Genomic DNA, 25,078 nt, shown 5'->3' with positions numbered 1-25,078 from the left:
GAGGGCCTTAGGGATGAAAGGAAGTATCAGAATAGCAGGGGGAAGGGAAAACACACTCTCTCACAAAGCACAAATTGTAACCAATACTCATTCAAAATTAATTCACTATAACTTGTCCATCGGTTACAGCCACTATATATAAAAGTAAAAACATAAAAAGTTAGAAATTCAACTCAAATAATATCTAGCCTAAACTAGGAAACAACCATAAAAGGAAACTAATGCAAGGAAAGAAATCCTAACTCCTATACTCAAATCTGGAAAATAAAAAGCAAGAAATAAAAGACAAGTAAACTACTAATTTTCTTTCCAACCCTTGTTGGACCAAAACCCTGGGCTGGACCGGTTCTTCTGGCTCTTGGATTCCAAAGCCGATCATGCTGGTCCAACCAAACAAGCGCAGCCGTGTTTGCATCAACTCTCATTCACTGAAAGAACTAGACTCCGTCGAGTTAGGAAAAGGACCGAGGAGACCGTCTGAAGGAATACATTGAATGAGGAACAATCCCACCATCTTCTTGAACTTAATTTCAAGATCTCTGGCAAGATGAAATTTAATAGTCATGTTGTCATGCTTGAAAGCATAGGTATTAGCATAGCCACAATACTGCACTTTCTTGTAAAACAACCATGGTCGACCAATAAGGATATGACACACCTTCAGAGGGATGACGTTGCGTTGGACTATGTCCTTAAATCAACTAATAGAATATGTCATCAAAAACTTATGTGTGATCTTGAGATTAGTGTAGGGATTTGAATGAGGCTCAATCTTCAATCATAGCTTACGAACAGAGTCTTCAAAGATAACATAAGGGCAACTACCTCCATCAATGACCAAGGTTAACAATTGGTCATTGCACTTCACACGGGTTTGGAAAATACTACTGCGGCGCCAATATTCATTGTCAATGACTAAGTAGTCAACACATGAATGACATAAAAAGGATATGAATCTTCATCATTGGAAGTGTCATGGACTTCACCTGATGCACGCTCTTCCCTTAAATCAACTGTCAAAACCAAGTTGCTCCTCGGGAATACAATGTATCGGAGAATCCTTATCAATAAAAGCAAGCAAACGGTTGGGACACTAAGCACTGAAATATCCATCTCCTTTACATGTAAAGCATCGATGAATAAACTTAGTCGCCCCAAAAAGATTATCACCACCACACCAAGGTGCAAAGTATGGACGATTAGGCCATGAAGTTGACAAGTTTGAATCACTCTGAGGTGGAGAATAAGTGCGGCCAGGTCATGAAGATGCCATAGATGAAGCACTAGCCTGTGGGCTGCTGAATGACTTTTCCTACATAGAAGGCTCTTGATGAATGGATCCAGTACCTCGAGGAAAAGTATCTGTAAAGGTTCTCCGATTGTATGCACATTATAGACTTTCTTTAACCTAATATGCTACATGTACATTATTGTCCATGGTAGGTAGTCGACTAGATGTAAGGGCAGCACTAATTTGAGGGTGCAAACCAATACAGAATTGTGCGACCGATACTTCTTCATCCCACTCAAAATCAGATCAAGTGGAAAAATAATAAAATCCAACAACATATTCTTCAACAGTCACATTTTCCTATTTCAACTGTGTAGACCTGAGGTGCATGCGCTTTAAGAGAGGCAAAAATCTACGATTAATGACTACATGCATTTCATCCCAAGTAGTGACTAATCCAATGCCTCGGGTTTAGTTCTGTTGTTGCTTAATCCACCAGCTCAGGTCGTGCCTTTCAATTTAGCCTCTCCAAATAGGTCTTTCACGCCTCGATCAACTCATACCACCGGAAGAATGTCTCTAAGTTGGAATCCAATCGAGGTACAGTTCTGTATTGTTATCTCCATAGAAATCAAGGGCATCCTATCTTGCTGCTCTTTCCGCTCCATCATCATATCGACCAGCTCCATATGGTAGTGGTGGTGGTAATGACGGAACCTATGGTGTGTTGTTGGAAGAATCCCTAGATTGAATGGGACACTTTCCTTTATCTGCAACCATTAATTGATCAATGCTAGTTTGCATAGATTCCATCATTGTTTGAAGAGAAGTGATAATGGTTATGAGGGCATCAAATTTGGCATCTGTTTCACCCTTGTAGGAGTTGAGCTATTGGAGGACATCATTGTTTGCTACCATGATGAATAATAATAAGAGAGCACTAATGGCAAAATAGTAAATAATTAGAAGTTTATAATAGGGTGGAAAAACTATTAGTAGAAATCCTTTAGTGAATGGCACGACCGTACCTATGGAAGTGCAATAAGAACAAATGATGTTTAGAATGTATGAAGGAGGCAAGGGTAAATATGGTAACTAAATAAAAATTAAGACAAGATAATAAACAGAAAAGAGGGGCAGATAGGGAAAGAAGGAATGTAAATCGACAAAAGGGGGTTTTTGGGGTTCAGAACTTCAAAATACTGACAGAGAAAAGGGAGTCTTCTTCCCTTTTGGAGATGAAACTAGCAGCAATGGTTTCTCAGCAAGTTCTCCAGCAATAAAAGATCGAGGAGCAGTTGGACGTTGGAGGAGGCATGGCTTCGATGGAAACCGAGTGGAGAGGGTGACTTGCGAAAGAGTCACAAATAGGTATGGGTCTCTTTTCTCTCTCCTCTTCTGTTGCACATTTTTTTTTGTTCGGTCTTCTCTCTGTACTCTCTTCTTCCTTTCTTTTTCTTTTTTCTCTCTTCTTCCTTTCTTTTTCTTTTTTCGATTTTTGAAACCCTAGAAAGGGAAAACAGAGGGTATGGCTTGTTCTCTAGGGAATCAAAGGGAGATGAAGGGTTGTTGCTGCTTCTTTTTTTCTTTTTTTTTCTCCTGTAAAAACGAAAGGGGTTGGGATTTCTGTGGATTCAATGGGGCAAAGAGGGGTTTTAGTGGAAGAGGGGAGAGGAGAGGGGAAGACGGTAAGACAAAGAAGGGTTAGAGAAGAAGTGGAATAGGGAGAGAACAAAGGAAAGATCCTTCTGCTCTAATACCAGCTTAATGGAGGGCCTTAGTGAAAAACGGGAGGATTAGAATAGCAGGTGGGAAAAGGAAACACACACTCACATAGCACAAATTTTAACCAATTCTCATTCAAAATTAATTCACTCTAACTTGTCCATCGATTACAGCCGCTATATAGAAAAGTAAAAAACATGAAATTATAAACTCAACTGAAATAGTATCTAGCCTAAACTAGGAAACAACCATAAAAGGAAACTAATGCAAAAAACGAAATCCCAACTCCTACGTTCAAATCTGGAAAATAAAATGCATAAAATAAAAGGCAAGTAAACTATTAATTTCATTCCCAACCCTTGTTGGACCAAAACCCTGGGTTGGACCGGTTCTTCTTAGTTCTTGGCTTTCAAAGTTAGTCATGCTGGTCCAACCAAGCAAGTGCAATCGTGTCTGCATCAAAGGTCCAGCTCACTCATCTAATAAAGAGAACATCAAAAGTCACTTTTCCACTTCAAGCTTTACTTCCCAACAACAGCATCTCTTTTTTTTTTTTTTTACTAAATTGAGGTGACAGAAGAGAGAAAGGAATCGACCTACCCAACACAGCCCGACCTTGACTCATGGTTAGGGTTGGATTTTTCAGGCCCAGATTTAGGGTTGGACCAACCTGGGCCTAGATAAGGGGACTTAGGGTTGGGTTGGGGTTTTAAGAAACCCGGCCCAACCATACCCCATTTCAGCCTTGGGTATATACATTGAACATCAACCTGTGCGCATGCTTCATATATATATGAAACTCAAACCCGATCCTAAATTCATCAGGCTCAGACCGTAATGCACCAACTAGAAAATCCTCGGTCCAATTGTTGGGGAAATTAATCAGAATGATCGTCCCCTCGCGGATCTTAGAACATATAAAGCATATAGATTGATCGTATCTATGATAATCAATGGGACACCCCCATTACATGAACCATAAATGGGAATAGAAGAGTATATGTATGTAGGTTGAGAAGCCCTCACAAGTATTGATCACGAACCTCTGTCCCACGTGCTTAAAGATTGGTCCCATGAAGATGACAATGAAGAACTACACAATGGAGTTCCATTAGCTAAGATCTTCAGTAGCCTTTCACCGTTGGAATTCTCTCACATAAGCACTACTCCTGTGAGGGGGAGTCTGTGCTTCCAAAACCATGAAGGTGTTAAAGTGCCGACTGTAGGGACCATTAGCTTCTATTTATAATAAAAACCATAAAACCCTATCCCACTCCCACGATAGATTGGGCCAGAAATTTCCCAATCAGAGTGGGTCTATAACTGCTTAGGCCCAATGGATCAATTGGTATCAGTTAAGCCCACATAAAAGTCCTAACACCAATCTCCTCCCAAAGTTCAAGATTTTGGGTTCGACCTTGGTTTCAACCCTGTTTGAAACAGAAATATTTCAAGTTTCGACCGAAACTTTATATATTTCAGATGGCCATGGTCAAATGACCATATTTTGGCATAACTTTCAAGCAAACCCTAATTAAGCACCCTAAACATAATGGAACCTTCATATTGTAAAAAATAAATAAACATACTCAAAATGGTAGTTCGGTTTCGTACCCTACGTTGGTAGTGTACGTCATACCTTGTCCCTGTTGTATAGTTTCTCAAATATAGCCTATATATATATATATATATAATTTATTATAAGAACACACAAAATTCAATAAAAACAACTAAAATATGCATCAAGGAATGAAGAAAAATCATTTGATAGTAAGTGTTAATAAGTACGTGCAAAAGAGTACACCCCAAAAAAACCCGTTCGTCCGTTCCTCCAACTCTATATCACTAGCACACAAAGTTCCGGGAATGCTCGAAACCCTTGAGGGAAAATTATATACTTCTACCTCTAAGTTTGAATTTTGCACAAATCGTGCTCAAATGCGGCAAATTGTCATTGTAGATGCATTGTATTCACTATTCAAGGTTGTCACAATAGCTAGGAGACCCAAGGCGTTGGAGGGGCGTCTAGTCAACAAGGAGCCCGTCCAGGCATGCAGATATTGAATATAGCAATGATAATTTTATATAATTATAATTACATGCAACATAGAAACAACATCAATGCAATATGATATAATTGTGCTAGTAATGACTTAATATGAGAAAAACCAACATTAAACAAAGTATAGGATATATAATATATTCATAAAAAAACAAAACAATAAACATAAATCAACGTAAACTGAAGTGTCAACAAGGTGTATTGTCGCCTTAGACTCGAAAAAAGGCCTGACTGCCTGGGCTACACCTAGAGAGCTATGGATGTAGTCGTCCCAACTCCCAACACTTTGTTCTGCCAAGAAATGTAGGTGATATGAAAAAAAAAAAAAAAAAAATTTGGGTTTTTTGGAGTTTTCCCCATCAGACAAGCAAAACCACTCAAAACTTAACGAGATGGGTCGAAATTCTGACCCATTCTAATTGGAATAGTGCTTTTACATGCACTGCTTTCCATTGATACCGAAGCTGAGTTGAAACTGAAATTTGGCCAGAATTCTGCATACCTAGTGAATTGGACCAGTATTTTGTTTCAACCTTTAATGAAACCAAAATTTGCCATGAATTCTGTCTTTTTCACCAAAAATTTGAACCACGCCCCCCCCCCCTTTCCCACGCCTATTATGGTTGAAACCTGGCGACTTTCATTAGTAATATCACTAAATTCAATCTACACTTCTATTGCTTTGTTTCATTTAACTTCTTAACTCAAATTCAATTCCTGAAACCAGTGCAAAGTGATCTAAATCTTAAAGCATAACTTCTCTCGAAGTTGATTATTACTTAAAATTCTAATTTCAGATGCAAGTTCTAGATAAGTTCCAAAAGTCCAGACAGAATCATTTTTCTCTCTCAAGCCCTTGCTGTTTAGCTCTGTCAGTCAGGCTCACAATTCAGGAAACCAAACCCCCCTTTCTGGCCCAGCACTTTCTCACCGACCCAGAAACTTGTTCCTGGATCATTTAACCACTGATGGTGCATCCCAGAAATCCTAAACTGAATAAAAAAAAAGCAGTCGCATGCAACAGAGAGATGATTTCGAACTGACCTATGATAGAAATTGAACCATGAAAGGAGAAATTTCAAGGAGGGAAGCCAGCATCAAATAATGCTCTTTTCAGCCAGCCTGTGACCATGGGATTTAGCCACAGGGCTCCATAGAAATTGCCAACCAGTGACTCCAAGGATTGTCATTCATTAATCTCAAAATCCATGTGACACAAAACTGATATGACCCCTTACCTATAAACTAACAGATCCTTCTATTCCTAGCAAACTCAAACTTCAGAAACTTTCTTAATTTCCTAAATTTGGGAACCAAGGATTCTGCAAATAAAAACTTTGTAGAGTTTCTATTTTTTTTTTTAGGAACCAGATTCAAAAGCACTTTAACATAATAAAAACACACCAAATAGCAGGCAGCTTAATATAGGCCAAATCTAGCCTAGATCTTCTAGAAAAATAGAAACAGATAAACATTAGAAACTACAATCTAATTTCGTGCACCTAAAAATATCCCTGACATACCCATTAAAACATTCTTTAGAACCAATAACCCAAAATCAGAAAACACAAAGTCCATATGACTCATTGAAGCCTTGAAATTAGGCTTAATCAGGCCCAGTTAAGAGGGTTGCCTGCATCAACTTATCTCATCTCTACTACTGTAATTCTAATTTTCTATGCTCTAGCAAAACACAGATAATTTCTTCAGCCCTACTGCACCTTTAGCATCTTTGAAGGCTGAATTTATGTTTACTTTTGTATGAGTGCTTAAAATTACCATGGGACCATAAGAACAGGCCTGTCTAGCATATTTGTAGTCTTTGGTCCTACATCAAGATATCAAGCATCAGCAATCTCAATAGGCCCATCTTGGTAGGGCAAGATGGGCCACCATTGCCATTCAAGGGAACTGTGCTGTTTTACTGATTTCACATTCCCCTAAAATGATGAATTATCAATCACTAAGCATGAGTTTGTTGAAAGAGCAACAGCTCCGGCACATATCCAAATCTGTCCCACAAACTGATCTGCATTCTGAACAAGGCAGGAATGGCAGGAGCAAATTGCAGGGAAAAACCCTATGAAACCTAGAGATGGGCGAGAATGACAAGTCAGTCTTGGATTGGAATTCTGAGATATTTAACTCAACATACCTGAAACGTTGTCATACACATAAAGTCCATTGCATAAACGAAACATCCCATTTTGTAAGACAAGTTTCTCAAATGTCTAAAATACAAAAAAAGTGTACTCCTGTGTTTGTGTGTTTGTATAAAAATTTCATCTAAGTCCAGTCCGAGAGAGAGAGAGAGAGAGAGAGAGAGAAAGTAGGTCAACAAAGCTAAGGCCAACAGTTCAGAATTCAAGCACACAAATGGAAGGGCAAAAAAGAGAGGAAGAAAATTTTTCTCTAGAAAGAATAAAAGAGAAGTTCATTCATGGAATGGGAAGCACTAGAATGGAAAAGTGTTCTTTAAGTGAAACCAATTAATTCAGGTGTTGTAAGCCAGAACACAATAAAGAAAGAAAAATCCCAAGCAACCTATGCTGACAGTGTTTAAAAGAAAGCACATGTACATGAAATATTTAATTGGTTGTACAAAAATAATTCAAATCAAAGACTAATCATAAGTTACATTTGAAATATTATTATCAGCATATGTATCAGACGTGAATATATTATGGTATCCTGACATGCTTAAGTTCAGTAATCATATACCGACATTAGCTGAACCCATACAATCATATGAACATTTTACTTAGATCTATTATAAGAAAATATAATAGAGTCCAGGGAAGAGAGTTCTTACAGCTGAGAGTCTATCCCGTTTCCAATGGGTACACAACGAGCATGACAAACAGGAGTTCCACCTTTAGCAATAATGCCACGCCAACAGTGATCATTATCAGGAAGAACCTGGCCAGAAGGCCCTCCACTAGGGACCCTTCCATCTGCAGGACTCTGGCGGATCTGACTTGGAGTGTTTGCAAGTGGTGGTCCAAACCCAAATGGTGGCTCACCCCCAATTGCCTGGCCATCCATCTTTCTAACAGCAAAGGCAGCATCATCAACTGGTGGAGGACCATCAATCCTTGACCTCTTGGATTCCCTTTGAAATGCATTAGAGTCATATCCATCCCATGTACCCAGTGAGTGCCTAATGGGTGGCCACATAGCAGGTGCAGGAGAAGGGAGCATGCCAGGTGCTGGCGGAGATAACCTTCTCCAATTTGGAGCCATGTGATTACTAGGATTAGCATCTGGGAAGTTATGGGCAAGCCCCGACAGATCATTGAACTCGGGACCTGGATGAAGTGGATCAAATCCACCTTGAGGACCAAAGGGCCTCATCAGCATGTTTGGACCTGGCATGCCACTAGGTAGTGGTCCAGGGAAATTATGTGGTCCCATCACGCGAGGATTACCAAATGCGTCCATTGGTCCAGGACCAAAAGGAGGTTCATTGAAGAACATATCTGGCCTAGGACCTTTTATTCCTGGATAAAATGCTGCGTTATCTTTACCAGGTGCAGATTCACTGCTTGAAAACAAAATCTGTATCCTAGGATCATTGAAAAGACGCCCTTGCAGACCTTCTTTGGCACGCCGAGCTTCATCCACACTTCTAAACTCAACAAACGAATAATTCCTTGATGGGAAACTTTTAATTCTTTCAATTTCTCCAAATAAGATCATGGCATTGTGAAGCATCTGTTCATCAATCTGAACTGACGGTGGATATCCTATCCACAAAACATTGCTTGGTTGGCCTTCTCCTCTACGACTGCCCAACGATTGAGAAGGCTGTAGCAAACATGACAGAGAAAATTACATTTAGTCAATCCACTAGTCAGTTTGCATCAGGAATCAGTATAGTGGACTGCACCACATATGGATGCAGCCAGCCAAATAATGTAACATCTCTAAAGTGTATGGCTGTAAGTCTGTAATACTTAATACAAGCAGCAGAAGCAAGTTAATCCAAATGACAGGTACAGAGAAGACAGTCGTGAATTACCATATGCCTCTTAAGGCCAATCTGGGATGAGTCAGAGAAATTTCTCATGGCATCTGGTGGCATCCATAATGGCTCTGGAGGTCCCATGCCCCTTCTGTTGCTAAAAGGTCCATCCCTTGATTCATGAAAGTCCGACCAATGGTCCTGCCGATATCAGAAAAAGAAATCAAAACCAAACAGGAATAGAAGGACAACTTTTACTTAGCAGACAAGACATTTATTACAATGTACATAATGGCACTAGATACACAAAGCAAATATGGAGAGGTTATAAACCACCAATAGCTTGTCCCGCCTCGCTAATCAACAAGACATAAATCAGATAAGAAGAAACAGTATTCTCTCACCATTCGATCTTAAGATATTTATCTTCGGATCAGAATAGGCATTAGTGCGAGAAAAGGAAATAAGAAGTAATCTATGATCACATTTGTCCAAAGATATCCCACACAACCCATTGGATGGAGAATTAATGCCCCTCACACATGCAGGACATAACCACAAGACATCCACAATTGTTATCATGCAAACTTTTAAAAAATTAAATTCGTAAATCTGAAACTACTTACTCTTCGAGAATGTTGAGACCTCAGGAAATCCACACGTATTTGTTCACCACCTAAACGTTTCCCGTTCATACTTTTCAAGGCTGCAAGAGCATCTTCTGACTTAACATAATCGATAAGCACTGAATTTCGGTCCCTAAGAAATTTGAACTCCTCAATTTTCCCATACTTCAAAAACTCAGCTTCTACTTGCTCTTTGGTAATAGATGAACTAATCCCACCAACCCATAAATGTTTGCCAGGCTTAGCCTGCAAAAATAAAATTGATAAGGGAACTGTCACAAACAATTGATGGAGCTGAATATCATTAAGTTTTTACAATACGGAGCAACACATCTTGAATGATAGCACATCACAGTCAGTAACCTAACAAGAAGATAAAATTCAAAAGGGCTATGTCACAAACAATTGATGAGAGCTGAATACCATTAATTTTTTACAATATGGAGCAACACATCTCAGGGTGGACCTTGGAGCAACAGTAAGGTTGCTCCAGGGTCTAGTTGGGAAACAGCCTCTCCGCAAAGCGGGGGCAAGGCTGCGTACATTTTTTCCCTCGCCAGACCCCAAAGTGGCAGGAGCCTTGTGGCCCTCGTGCAATGGGTACGCCCTATGGAGCAACACATCTGCCCATCAAAGTCAGTAACCTAACAAGAAGATCAATCAAGTGCCTATCAAATTATTTACCTGACAAAGAAATTTAGAGGCTAAAAAGCAAGATAACAATCTTTGAACTTACACATGGAACATGAATTAAGCAGACACCCTCTTGTAACATATATATTACAAAAAGAAGCACCAGTAATACATGTATTATGAGGGTTAACCACCAGCCCATAACTGAATTACAGTTAAATGGTAAAATAGAAATTCAAAATTTTCAAAATAATTTTTTTATGAAAGATGGCATCTCAAATCTGTTTGGTGTTCAATTACACCCTAAAATCCCTCCCCACCAGCACCAGTACCCACCTATCGTGAGAACTGTTTATCTGGAACCATAAACTGGTTCCACTCCACCTGTATTTGATACTGCACAAGATACCAAACGATTCCTTGGGGATGTGCAAATGATGTACCAAAATAACAGGAGGACATGATGACCAAAGAAAAACTCAGATTTTCAATTATACAGGCATTGGCAATTAACATAAAATTGTTGGGCACCAAATCCACAGGATAGCTTCTGGCACCTTAAGTAATCAGTGCCCAACATTTCACATTCCCATGCATTTACCATTGGAAAAGATAGGTTCATCTTGCAGTTCTGGGTTCTCTCTTCCATGTGTAATTTATAAATTGGAGGTGTGGTGGTCTAGTTGACCTAATCACGAATCTCCTTTCTCTCCAGCGGTTGCACTCTCTTCTCTCTCTCGCATTCCTCTCTCTTGCAGGTTCGATAGTATCCCTTGCTCTCACATCACTAATAACAGTCTGAAGTTTAGTTTCCAACTAATATGTAATTAAAGTACTGAATATGGATGTAGCATCCGTAATGTGGTTCTGATTTTATAAACAGTACCAACCAAAACAGAATCGAAAACGAAGACCAAATTTCCAGATTTAAGAGAAATCACATAAAACAAATTAAATAACTCAGATGGCCAGATATTGCAGGTTGAGTTCTCCTCTAATGGCCTATAATAGTTGAAGAAAGTTTCAGCCTGAACCAAGGATCGGATCTGCTGGAATGGTCAATTCCTAGTTCAAGTAAGAGACCTCAAGTTTGCCCAGTCGACCTTTTTTTTTTCTTTTTTTCTTTTTTTTTAATATCGGGTTTCAGATACAATACACCCAACAGTAGGACAATCTATGCTACAGATTAAGACTTAACAGATCAACAAATATCATTTCTTGAATAACCTCCCAAATAGCAAGTGTTGAATCCAACTTAAAATGGGAATAGAGCATTCATCAACCAAAATCAAAACTTGGTTATAGGAGAAGATTTAGGGCACTGACCGAATATGATCTGTGGAAACAGACCAGAATTCTGACCTGTGTATGATGTAATAACCAGAAAATAGAAGACAAATTGCAGGTACCACTGATTCTGTATACTGATATGCAGGAACAAATAAGCTCTTTAATGAAACTGATAATGAAGAAGATAGGAAGAAGAATCTACAACCTGGGCTTCCCACCACAAGTTGTGATTGGGTTCACCACCAATCCAGCATTTTAAATCACCACAAAACCACACTGTTTCTCAAAGCAGAAACAACAATATTGAAATTTGAAGGCCAAAAAAAAGGTTAGGAAACCCCCTAACCGACCTTACGTACAAGAAGTCCCATCTAATTAAAATCCTAAAATGACAAGATAATGTGTACCCATGATTAAGCTCGATTGAAGAAAAGATAACAAAACTTAAATGCCATTGACTCACCAGTTCAACCAGAACAGAATTTAAATGCTTAAAATAAAATGAAAGCAACTTGAACTATAACAAAGTGACGTCAAGGCTGTTCCTAACAGAACTGTGCCACATTAGGCCTGGTTCTTTTTGGATTTCCTATGTTGGTAGGTCCTTAATTCTGCATCAGCTCTCCCTGGCTAGAAATCATTAGTCCCCGACGAATGGGTGAAAAAAAAAACATAATACTAATATAGATCCGGGTTAAGACATTTGAAATCATCAGTGTGAATCCAAGTGCATTTTAGTGGCTAGGATGGCCTTTCCATTTAACAAGGAAAGACTAACAATGGCCTCCTCCACGTTGAGTCATGGAATAGGTGTCATCCAAGACCTCCTCAATCTCATCATCAACGGATGGTCGTAACTGGGGCATCCTTAGCATATGCTCAGTGTCACCTTCATCTGAGTGATGTCCTTTATAAAAATAGAGATCAGTCCCATTGAAGATAATGCTTATGGCCATATCATCAAGCAACTAAGCACATAACCATTTGGTCCCACCCTTTTCAGCATCTTGTAGGGACCCATCTTCCTTGGGTGGAGTTTTCTGTTAATACTAGGTTGAAAGCTCTCAGGATTAACATGGACCATAAACATGTCACCCGACATGAACTCAATATTACTGACAACAATCAGTTATAGCCATATGGCACGAAAATTCATCAGCTTCGAGGCAGATTCAGGCTTGGCATGGAAAAGGAATAAGATCGATAGGCTGTCGAGGCTGAATTCCAAGAGGTATCTCATATGGTGTGCATCCTATCGTCCTGTTCATTGAGCTATTATAAGCAAATTAAGTTGTAAGGGAGGGCTGACAAAGTCTTCTCAGAGTCTTGAATGAGACACCTCGAGAAATTTTCCATACTCATGTTTAGCACCTTTGTCTGTCCAGTCATGAAAGGCGGTTGAAAACTACAATTTAGTATTAGTCTTCATCCATAAAGTTTTCCAAAAGTAACTCATAAACTTGATGTCATGGTCAAAGAATGGTCGAAGACAATATTTTTCTGGCAACCCATGTAATTGTACTTCTTTGAAATACGATAGGCATCAAAAGTCTTGTGACAAGGAAGAAAAATAGGTAGGAGGTAGTCCAAACACAAAATACATGCTTATATGTGAGCAGTGTGCATGGGGAATAGGTAAAGCTGAGTACAAACCTATGTTTTGTTTAGTTCCTTAAGCAAGCTGGCATATACATCTTTTTATCACATAATCAATGTCCTTTGACATGTGTTGTCCTCCCTATTGTAACTCCTGATGAATCTGGGAAAAATCTTTATCAGCTACAAATCCCCTGCCCATGGTTCAAGAACTCGGGCGATACAATCGAAATTTCCCACATTTAGACGGTATCGCATGATTCCGATACCATATAGCCTGTGACTTTAAAAAATCACAGGTTTCGACCGAAATTCCCACATTTCGACAGAAATGTGGGAAATTTCGAGTTGACCAATGGGTTCGACTCCCCTTGGAATTGACTTTTAAGTGTTGAATGTTGAAAGATAACTTACAATTATGTAATATTATTATTTATTTTGAATTCTTTGCATTATGTATTATATACTTATGTAGATTGTAGACTACATATAATGTAGACTATGTACTTATGCAGTATAGTTTCAGACTTTCAGCCAACGACTCAACCTACATTACCAAACTTTGGTTCACCCCACAAGTATGACTTCAGGTGTTTTTTCCATGAAACTAATTATCTGAATGTGTTAAAAATGGCTAAAATAGGATATACACAAAAAATAGGAAAAAAAAATCTTGGGGGGGAGGTCAAGCCCAAAGTTTCCACCTAGCCAGGAAAAATTCTTTGATTCCCTCGAAAAACTCTGGTTCCCTCGAAATTTCCCAAGTTTCGACCGAAACTTCGATCTCCCCAAGGGTCGAAACCCAATACCATGAACTTTGCCCCTGCCCTATCTAAACAATAGTAATTGCCTACGCTAAGAATGTGTTAAGAGTTAACACTTTGCGACTCAGTGCATCAGCAGTAATATTCTCTTTGTCAGCGTTGTACTTCAATGCAAAAGTGATTTCAGGTAAAGAAATCACCCACTTGGCATGTGAGTCGCTAGCCGACATTTAAGAGTAAAGGTGCTTAAGCGCCTAATGATTAGTATAAGTTGAACTTTTCACCTATAAGATAATGCCTCCAATGCCATAACATTTGAACTATAGCATAAAGTTCTAGATCATAAGTCGAGTGGGGTCACTTCGCATCATTAAGTTTCTCACCACAGAAAGCAATAAGATGGCCACTTTGCATAAGTACTACTCCCAAAGCGATCTGTAAAGCATCTATAGCAACTTCAAACACTCGCTCAAACTCACTTCTTCTTGATAAGAATAAAAGCCATGTTTGTTGTTGCTATCTATTCAAATTTGTCTTTGTTTTGCACTTCAAGATTTCGTGATCGGTGCCATAATTGAGCTAAAGATTGTAATTTTGCTAGGATCAGCTTCCACTCCTTTTGAAGAGAGTATAAATCCAAGGAACACCACCTTGGTTAGTATAAAGGAACACTTCTTGATAGTAATGTAGACTATTCAATGCATAGTACTCTCAAGATTTACCTTGAGGATTGAAGCATGGTCACATTGGTTCTGATGGACTTTTTATTTTATGGGGTTAAGCTGTAATGTGCTGGTTAATAAAACCCAATGAGAGGTTTAGTGTTCCACAATCCACATGAATATATCAATATTTTGTCATTGTTTCCTTCATTTGTTTTGATGATTCAAAGTAGGGGTTCTGTTGCGAAGTTAAGAGTCCTGGTCGTCCTGGTCATCCTGGACAAATCCTAGTAGGATTTTAAATCCATCTCATTATAGGGATTCCACTCTGTGCATCTGGACATTGAATATTATTTCTTTTCCTTACAGCTTTTTCATTAGATAACATTTTTTTATTTGGTGGTTGGGAGGGGAGGGAGTTTAAGGGTTAAAATTGAGTTGACAGAAAGAGCAGGTGCAACCACAGACCATGGATACCATGAATGGTCTTGATTTCCTGTTGCTGCTAGACAATTTATCTGTTTTTGTTTCTGCAACGAAAAAACCTTCCATGACATTCTCTCCACTCAACTCTTCAAGTAGGTTCCAGCATTATACTTCTCGTAGGAATTATAGTTACCTGCATCCCTACTGCGGTGGGAAAATTTTCATGATATGGTTTAAATGTCGCAAATATGCTGACATTGACCGAAATGTAATTACTTCCATATGCTACCAAAACAAAGTCCACAAGTTCAATGGTAATAATAGTTAAATCATAGCAAAGAAGTCACTTCAACTTAACCTTCGTATTAGCAAAAACAGGTTAAATGGTTTTTCTCAACACCCAACATATATCGCCAAGAGACCACAGTTTAAACTACAAGTTCTTAGAAGATCCTCATTCTTTTCTTCTTACTTCCCAAAATCATATTGAGTAAGGAGCCATAGAAAAATATACTTTTACATTTGCCAACATATAGACCAAATTCCACATTTGAATCATGGTTGGGAATTGAAGGAGGGTCAAAGCAAAAGGTACCATATAATACTAATTAGTGACTCCTCCCCTTAGTACACACAACATAGATACCTATTAAATAGCCAATACAATGCTTCCCAATGTACAAAAAGTCCCAATGTCACTCCCCTTGGCAATGAATCTGCTAGAATGTTGTCATGGCACCACGATTAGCCGTGGCAGGTACCAGCTGCGTACAGACCTATGCGAGTGACATGTTCATATCCCAGGCCATATTGTCCAGCCAATTGTATGAAAAGAAATTATGAGATCTAACTGTCAACTTATAGATGTAAGTATATATAACATAGGGTTATAAATGTCATAAGGGTGTAAATGTGAGAACATAGAATCATAGAGGTTGAGACATGATTCACATTTAAAGCATGCGGAAAGCAATATCAGGAGGTTTGGGGGCTGGTTGGTTTCAAAGGGAGCACCTTGGCAACACCTAGATAATATGAAGAATTCACCTTTCAATTAGGCGTGGAATCTCAAGGTATACATATTTTATTGAGTGAAAACTCTAATAAGGCCATCTTGTTAGGTTAGTCAAAAGGACTCCCTAACTTGAGCCATATGAACGATTCATATGAACAATCTAGATCCTAAGATTAGTGAAGTACCCTTTCGATTAGCAATATTTGAAACTTCATGCACTGTCTCAATCAAAAGGCCCACCAAGTGGTAGAGATTTTCTCCTGATTTTTACCCACAAATTATTTTTCAGAACACTGACTTGTCAATGATTTTTTATGTTTCACTTGCAATGTAAATCTGACTGAAACTTAATGCATGAATGAACATGAAAGGCAGCAACTTGTGCACTAAATTTGGGTGCCACAGAAGATGCCAACATGATAGATACAATTCCTCATCCTGCTAACATGAATTAGGAATAAAAACTCCACCCCCTACTGAAATCAGTTCCCAAAACACCCCTCATGTCCCATCTGACTGCCATAAAACTATTGCTTTTATGGTCTGTTAGACGAAACCCCTCCCTTATATATAGGGGGAGATATAGGGGGAGTGTTTCCTATGGGGAGTGTGGCCCTGCACGTGCACGGGAGGGCACGAGGAAGCATCAACAGAGGCGTTATTTTTCATTTCATGGGACCGGCAGGTCATTCCGTCCATGTGTCTAGGCACAGGGGCCACGCTCCCCCAAAGAAACCATTTTCCCATATCTATGTATCCTATAAAAGTATGTACTCCACATATTATGGCAAACTTTTCTAACTGACATAAATGCCCCACCTAATGTGAAACTTTCTTTCCTGGGTGCCCCAAACGTCGCTGCTCACAGGATTACTGCTCTCTATGGTGCTAATATGAAGTCTACGGTTAAGGTTTTATAAAACCAATTCGTGAATTATTGTGGGCTTCCACCTACGGCAACTGTAAGTCTGACTTCATCATATTCAATTCTAACATGGATTCTAGCAGTGTAACATTCGATTTTGTTTTGGTCCTCTTTGGGTTAATACATTTCTTACCTTATGCCGGCAGAAAACTATTGTTCTATTGCTAGTATATATATATATATATATATAATTATAGAGAAAAATGTTCCTATGATTTCGGGATCAGAGTTGTTGAGCACTTCGGGATTCACTTCGCTAAAAATATGGCTCAGACTATTTGACAATATAACTTTCTACTTTGTGATGGAACCCAGCATAAGCATGGTTATGAAACCTACCATATATTTGTAGATCTGTTGTGCATGAGGGCACTGCTTGCCCCCACCCCCAAAAAAAAAAAAAAAACAAAAAAAATGAACAAATGTTTCCTGGCTCTGCCTTGGATCAGAGATAAAACCCTCTGATCCCCCTCCTTTTTCACAACAGGGTCTTTGGCAGGACACTTCAGCATGAGGTATAACATCCCTCCCACCCCAATTTTTTTTCTATATGTGCTCTCTTATCCGACGTTCATTCATATGCATGTTATTCGTTTTTAGAATGATCCAACAGAAACAAATAAAGAAAGAAAAGTTATCCATGCAACAATGGAAGGTGGTGTTTCCAAAAATCACGACAAATTCAAGCCATCGATCTTTACATTTTTTCTTTAATCAAAAGAGTCTGTTGCCACTCAAGAGTTGGGAGAGTGCATGGTAATTTCTAGAATACTACAACACATGCATACACACACGGGATGTGTGCCAATATAGAAAAAGGGTATTTGATTGAATTAGACTCTGAAGTTTGACATGTGGCTAATCTAGACCATGTCCTCTCTATCCAATGGTTGGAATGGACATATCTGCCATGTGGCAGAATAGATGCTCTATGACATTTGGAAAAATAACAAACCTTTGTTATAATAATAATGATTCCTCATAAAGAAAGTCATGGCCTTTTTTATTTTTATGACAAGTGCTAATTTTCTTGAAACTTGGATGAAATTCTCCTCTTTTTTCCAAGTTATATTGTATTATATCTATAAAAGTACTATCATATAAATAAAGTCGACAATATAGAACATTATAAAAGGATGAATTATTTGGAGAATTATGCCTCCAAAAAAATTTGTCAATGAAATATTTAAAATTAGTTAAGCCACGAGTAACTTTTTATGGAAAAAGTTTCTCAAATTCCAGCAGATCTACTAACACAAATATCTGCCACATGGCAGATTGGATAGAGATGAAATTTTGTGGAAAGGTGGACCCAAAGGTCCACTGCTCACATGTCTAGTTTCAGTTAAAACAGAGTTGACCATGTGGCAAAATAAGGATTGAAAACCCAGTAGAGAAAAGAAATGAATGGCTGATATGACGAGGGAATATGTTAATACATGAGGGAATCTATGATTGAATCTAAGTCAGAAATTTGACATGAAGCCAATCTAGACCATGTTCTACATAACCCTACAGTCAAGATTGCAAATCACCCTTCCATGTCAAATATAGAGAAACTATGCAGTCTTTTGCGAAACTAAAGAAAATTCTCCAACTTCTTCATAAGTATGTTTAAATTTTGAAGAAAGGGTATATGTATTAATATCACGTACAAGTAGCTATATTTACAAATTTGGCTCAAGATATTCCAGTAAAACAAAGTCTAGTAGAAGAGATCATTCTGAAGCTTCTCTAGAGAATTCTAAACTTCATAAAGGTTTCCCCTCTAGGGATTTGAGTTTTCTATGTAAGGTATATTCCACTAGTTCTCCATTTAATTTTTGAAGTTCAATCAGTGTACAGATTAATCAACATGCTCAAAGGTCAGAGCATAGTTGTCAAGACAGTGCATAGGCATCCAGGCACTGCTGGAGGGGGAGGGCAAAGGTGTGTTGTTGCCTTTCTGGAGATCCAGAAAAGTTATCCACCTTGGTCACCTGAGCGTTGCTTTGTGAGCTGGGCAGTCACATTTTTTTGGTTTATTTTTTTATTTTTTCTTTTTTTACATTATATAAGATTAATTGCCTGCTTTCATTTCTAATATTTATACTTGCTAGTATTCAGAACTATCATACAAAGACTACATGGAATCATGCATTATGTAAGCAAGCAGGTCATTTTACGCATGGTGGAAAAGAGGGTCAGAAATGGTTAAGCTTTCAAAAGTAAGGCTAAAAGGGTGAGTTGGACCACAAAAGTTGACATATGACAATCCATCGGGGACAAACCTATACAACAAATGGAACTTGCCACGTCATCTATGATGTAGTATCTAGGCACCAGTAACAATGCCAGGAGAAGGAGAACAGCTTGGGGTTTCAAGAATTTCAGAATTCTTAGTTTCTCTAGGAACTCTAGTCTCACTAGGAATCTTATTCTTAGTCTAGTACTCTACTATGAAGTTCTATTGAAGTAGAGTTTTGTTATCAGTTTCTACCAATAGTTAGATCTCAGTCGAAACCTCAAAATTTTGTGGTTTCAAGCTGGGCTGAGACAAAACCGAGGGTTGAATTCACTTTGTTCCTGGTTTCAACTAGTTTCAATGAATTTCAAGGGTATCGCATGGTTTGACCATTTCAATTCAACCATGCTTATGTAAAATCCCTCAGTTTCATGGAAACATAACATTGAAACACTTGGGAAGGGGATTGAAGAGTGTCTACAATCAATGGAGATGGAACTACTAGAAGAAGACTAGAAGGAAAGCGGTAAGATAGCCAAAACTGGAATACCAGACCACTTTTCAAACTCGACAACTCCTTGACAAAAAAAAAAATCGTCTTGATTATCAAATCACATCTAACAGATGGGGGGTGCTTACATAAATATAGACCATTGAAATTCTTAATTCCACTCCTATTTTGGACCCCTAAACACTATCACACACTGAATAAAATAAATAACTCAATCTATCTAATAAGCACTGATCTCTAAATCTGATTATATCTTTGCTGAAATTGAATTTCTCCTTTTAAATCAGGTTTATCAAAGATCAATTACATAATTATTGAACTGTTCTTCAATTCTAATCATCAGATTCTGCTGAAATTCCATAGTTCTTGAACTTAACTTCAGATATGAGCAGCCTGGATACCATCTGTTATATCTTACTGATTTCAAGATTCTTGGGTCGATTGATAGGTCTGTTTAAGAAGCCTTACAGTCCAGAAAATCCACCTAATCTTGTTGTTGGATCTTTAGATAGTAAATTTCTCTTATTTTCTATCTTGGATGACTTTATACTAGTCCTACGGGCTTCTATGTTGATCTTAGTTGTATTTGTTGGCTCTAGATTCTTTTTATAACCCTGAACTGCATTACTGACCCTTAGTTTCACTCACTCCTGGTTTGCTTTTGTATAAGTAGTGTGTCTAAGACAAGCAGGGAAAATCAATGGCATTTATTTTAAAAAAAAAAAAAAAAACCAAAACTCTGTAACAACATCATAGAGTATCTTCTTTTTTTTTTTTTTAATGTATAACACAATAATATGAAGTCTGTCAATTTTCAATCCACACGTTCATATAGAAGCAGCAAGCATTATGAATAAAACATACCTACATCACTTGCACTAAAAGGAATTTGGAACATAATGAGGTAATGAGACAGATCTCCCATGGATAGAGCAGAGCTTACCTCCTATATCAATTATTCAATACTAACTGGCAAAGACCCAATTCCAACTTGTTTCAAAGAATTTTTTTTAGTAAGAAGGACCTTTACTAAAACAGAATAAATAAAATCAGATTTGAATTTTTTGAGCTTCAGTGCTGTAATAAGCATCCATCAAATGAAATGAGAAATTGCAGAACTTATTTAAAAGTCGCAAACGCAATCAATCACTTGTTCACGATTAAATGATTAAAGCATGCATCATACAGAGTTCTGATGCACAGAAAGTACTATCGTAAGTTAAGCAAGGCTCTCCATGAAATACACACACATAAAGAAACAACTCCAAAAATTCTAAATGACTTTCCTTCCACAGAAGCACCTGAAACCAAGCTACAAAATCACTTAGGAATCTTGCAACAAGTACATGAAGTAGCTACTGCAGCACTGCAGGTCCATACCAATGTCGCATACACAGTCCAAAAAATGGACTGAGTAGTCAACTCAGCAAGAAGTGACTAGCGAATTAGGTGAAACCCTCTCTTATATTAAGCATCATGACTTTAGGATTTTTGCCACAGTTAAACCTTTAAGTCCTCATCCAGGGGTTGCTGACAAACCTGGGTCACACAGATGAGAGATAGATCCTCTGTTTCTTGAAGGTAGGACTCTCTGTGGTACTGATGATTTTTCAGTCTTGAGATATCCTGGCTTTTAATGGGTCATATTTTGTCTAACATTTCGTGTCTCCTCAAGATCTCATCTAGATCTTAGTAGAGTGATGACTTCATTGCCACGTTGTTTTATTTATTTCAATTCAATATGAAACCTTAGGGTTGGATGGATTGTAAAGAAAAGAAGAGGAGAGAAGATAGATTAAGTGAAGACATCGGGTGGTATTGACCTTCCCTGATACTGTTGTTTCTTTTCTCCTGAACACTGCAATACAAGAATGCCACTACTTGGATTTTCTCTTATCCTTCCATTATCATGACAATGAACAAAACCAAAATTTCCTTAGCCAAACTATGTTAAAGTAACCTAGAAAAATCTTTCCCAACATCATGTCAGTCGATTGACAAAAAATTAGAACCCACAATGCTAGTCAATTGCTGAATAGCCAATTAAAAAATAGTACCATCAAAGTATACCAACTTATCTAAGAAGCCTATACACCTACACTGCATATCAGAAGATCCATCAGACGTAGTTCTCAACTTACAAATACATCGGGTGTGCACGCATAGGTCGCAAATTTGTTCTACCAAGATTTTGACCCCGGTAGAAACCGAATATATCGTCTTTGGAGGCTAAATGATTAAATTTTTCCCTAAAACTTCTAATAATTCCTATTTAAGCATGTTTGCATCATTAGATTGTAAAAAACAGAGGGAACTAAAGAACCCTATAACATACGATGGCCATGTAAGTCTATCATAGCAGCCCTATAGGTGGAAATTTTTAAATTTGGGAAATTTTGGCAAAATGATGTTTAAAATCCCTAAATGTTGAAGTGAATGCTCCATAGTTGACTACCAAACCTTAATTTAAGGGTGAAATGAAAGTGAAACAAATTGAGGTTCTCCAACAATTCTAGAGCTCTCTGGCAAAGGAGTTGAAAGCATGAAACCTTGCTGAAATTTCGTCAAAATTTCATCGAAATCTACACTTCCAAGTATTTCGCATAGGATTTCATTCGACCTTTCTCGAAGCCGGTATAAATTGTCAAAATTTCGGTTGATATGATGTTCACTCGCACTTAAAATGGTTCAGATCCCTTTTAAACCTACCATAATATGTACACTATATCTGCACAGATATCATGATTGGGAAGGCAAAATTAATTTTGAATAGCATTACAATTCACTCAGCTTCTTCAAAAAGCAAAGTCGAGGGGTAGAATGATTTCTTTCATGTACAATATGTAAAAAAATTTCTTTTTCTGCAGGAACCTAGTCTTAGTAGGGTAGTATGAGCACACTACTTAAAACTTCATTTACAGTTATTGGTGGTCATCTAATACTCACATCAAATAGTTTTTTTCTTTTTTTCATCAGAACAGTTTCCACATTGGAGGGGGTGGTGTTCATGGATTACCTCCTCTCCGCTTATAAGGTAGAAATTATTCAAATTGTTGAATTCCAGGTCATTTTCTCTTCAACAATAAGCTTTGCAAGTCTGCCCAAATACCTCAAGCTTAACTTCTTCAACCATTGACTTATATAAGGCATATCCAATGACTGTTATGTAAATCCAGTTCATTTGAAATAATCTCAAAACAAAAAATAAATTTAAAATAATATAGCTCAATTGTTTCAACATTTGTTCTATGCAGTAGTAGTCGTCCTTTGATTTAAGAAGCTTGACAGTGAATCACTATCACGCTGTAAATTGATGATAAGCTCAGCTCCTCATATGTTCTCTTAACCAAATCTATCACCCAAAAGCAAAATAAAAAATTAAAAAAAATATATGTGAATTTCCTTTAATCTACACGCTCCACTCACTTTTTTGTTCAATGATACAAATTGAGTCACCCCACCCCCCTTTTCATAGCAGGAAAAATCGAACGCCCTTGTTAAATTGAGCCATTATAGTTCTTTGAATTCTATTAGGACCCCAGTTTGACCTAAATGTAAAAAGATTCTCTCCCTTTCTCCCTACTTTCGTTCTGAATGTGATTTTCCAACTTCCTAATATTAGAATCTACTGCTGCAAACTAAACTGATTGATTGGACACGATTGTACATAAATTAAGGCAAAAACGCAGTGTATTTCACCAATCCTCGGACAAATGGTTATGCCTGAATAAACAGAATAATGAAAAAAACCAATCTTTAAACCATGGCCGATGAAAAAAGCACGACTGTTTGTTTCAGAAAATAGTCCAAATGCCAGAAGTGGCACCAATCAAAAACCATATTTAATTGAATTACAAGATACCCAATCCCTGAATGAAAAAATTTAACCACCCAAATCACGTTACAATCATTAAACATACATGAAAGGGTAGAACGAACCGGTTTAGCAAACTCAATTTTGATCCGATTTCCACGAACAACGGATCCCTGCAGAGCATCCTTCGCAGCCCTAGCATCATCATGATGCTTGAAGTAGACGAAAGCATAGTTTCTAGATGCATACGCAGCGCAATCGAGCGCACAGTACTTGCCAAACATATTCATCAAATCAGAATCACCCGTATCAAGGGCAAGGTTTCCTACCCAAAGATTATGCGAAGGAGCTTCATCTTCTTCCGTCTCCTTTCCACTATGGCTCGATCTGGGATTTAGCTCAGTCGCCATGTTCGATTTGTTCGGTGGTGGCATTGCCGATATCCGAAGAAAACCTTAAAAACCAGAAACCCTAGAAAGTTAAGGCAAGCATATAGATAACGAATTGGACAACGAAAAGCGAAGAAAAAAAGCCGCAAATCTGAAGTGAGAAGAATGAATTAAGTTACCGAAGGTATCAAAGCCAGAGAAAATCAATCAACAAGAGATTTTAGAGAACGAGATGAGAAAACCGTAGGACACACAGATTGAGAGGCCGAACGTAAAAGCGTAAAAGGTATCGAGACCGTGAAGAGGATACCATGCCCCCCGTGGGGGATTAATTTATACTTAGGGTTTTCTGAAATACTTTCCCTGATCTCTTGCCCCGGAGAAGGTTATGCACTAGGCTGTGTTTGGATACCAAGAAAAGATTGGCAAGAAAAAAATTATGCGAAAAGAAATTTAATTAATTTCCTACAGTTAGGATGGTGCACAAAAGGAGAATTTGTTTCCCCATTTTGATTCATCCATTCTTTGTTTTTTTGTCGCAACTAATGAAAAATCATAATTTTTTATGTAGGTCTTTGTTTCAAGGATTGTTTCTCCAAGGGCAGGATTAAAGTATTGGTATCGATTATCGTATCAATCGATCAAAATTAAGATACATATTTGAGGGTATTGTATCAAAGATACGCACACAAATGGATAAGAAACACTTTTTTATACACTTTTACATTTAAAAAAAAAATTATATATAACATGTATTATGCATAAACACTAAATTGAGAGTATCACACTAAGAATCCAAGGTTTGTAATTGTCTTATAAATGTAAAATCCTAGTTTCCAACCTTGATTTCCACTTTAGTTAGAGAGAAAAAATGGCTAGCAACAACTTTGGAACAAAAAATCGTGTTTTTTTTCCTGAAAAATGACCCATCTTGACCATTATATGACCACAACGTACTGTATGATACAATCGATACTGTCACACCCCGTTCACCCTGAACCGGAGCGGTGACCGAGTTAACACCGGTTAACCCAAACCTGCCAGGATCATCAGATACTGTATTCCACCACAGCATACACACACTAACATCAGTTCATCAGATCAGCGGAAGACTAAGTTTTACCTGTGAATAACTCCCATATGCTTGATACCCAAATGGTGATACAATAATTATATACATTTGGGCCCGAAGGCATGATATATACACAAAAAGAATAAAGT

General features: G+C 37.9%; 1 protein-coding gene across 9 annotated transcripts in view; it reads right to left on the bottom strand.

Annotated features, from left to right (window-relative positions):
* The window catches only part of LOC122063660 (flowering time control protein FPA), a 44,516-nt gene extending 20,339 nt beyond the window's left edge, over positions 1-24,177 (bottom strand). For all 9 annotated transcript variants that reach the window (XR_006135432.1, XR_006135429.1, XR_006135431.1 and 6 more), the window contains exons 1-5: positions 24,037-24,177; positions 23,594-23,922; positions 9,609-9,854; positions 9,040-9,183; positions 7,831-8,825 (exon numbers count right to left, since the gene is read on the bottom strand). Coding sequence is in view for 4 of the 9 variants with exons in the window: in XM_042627355.1 (XP_042483289.1) it covers positions 7,831-8,825; positions 9,040-9,183; positions 9,609-9,854; positions 23,594-23,902 (1,694 nt within the window). In the remaining 5 variants the exon portion in view is untranslated. The remainder of the gene's footprint in view (positions 1-7,830; positions 8,826-9,039; positions 9,184-9,608; positions 9,855-23,593; positions 23,923-24,036) is intronic.
* Positions 24,178-25,078: the final 901 nt, after the last annotated feature.

The sequence above is a fragment of the Macadamia integrifolia genome, unplaced genomic scaffold (assembly GCF_013358625.1).
Source record: "Macadamia integrifolia cultivar HAES 741 unplaced genomic scaffold, SCU_Mint_v3 scaffold1410, whole genome shotgun sequence".
NCBI lineage: Eukaryota > Viridiplantae > Streptophyta > Magnoliopsida > Proteales > Proteaceae > Macadamia > Macadamia integrifolia.
This window is presented reverse-complemented; position numbering and strand designations above follow the sequence as displayed.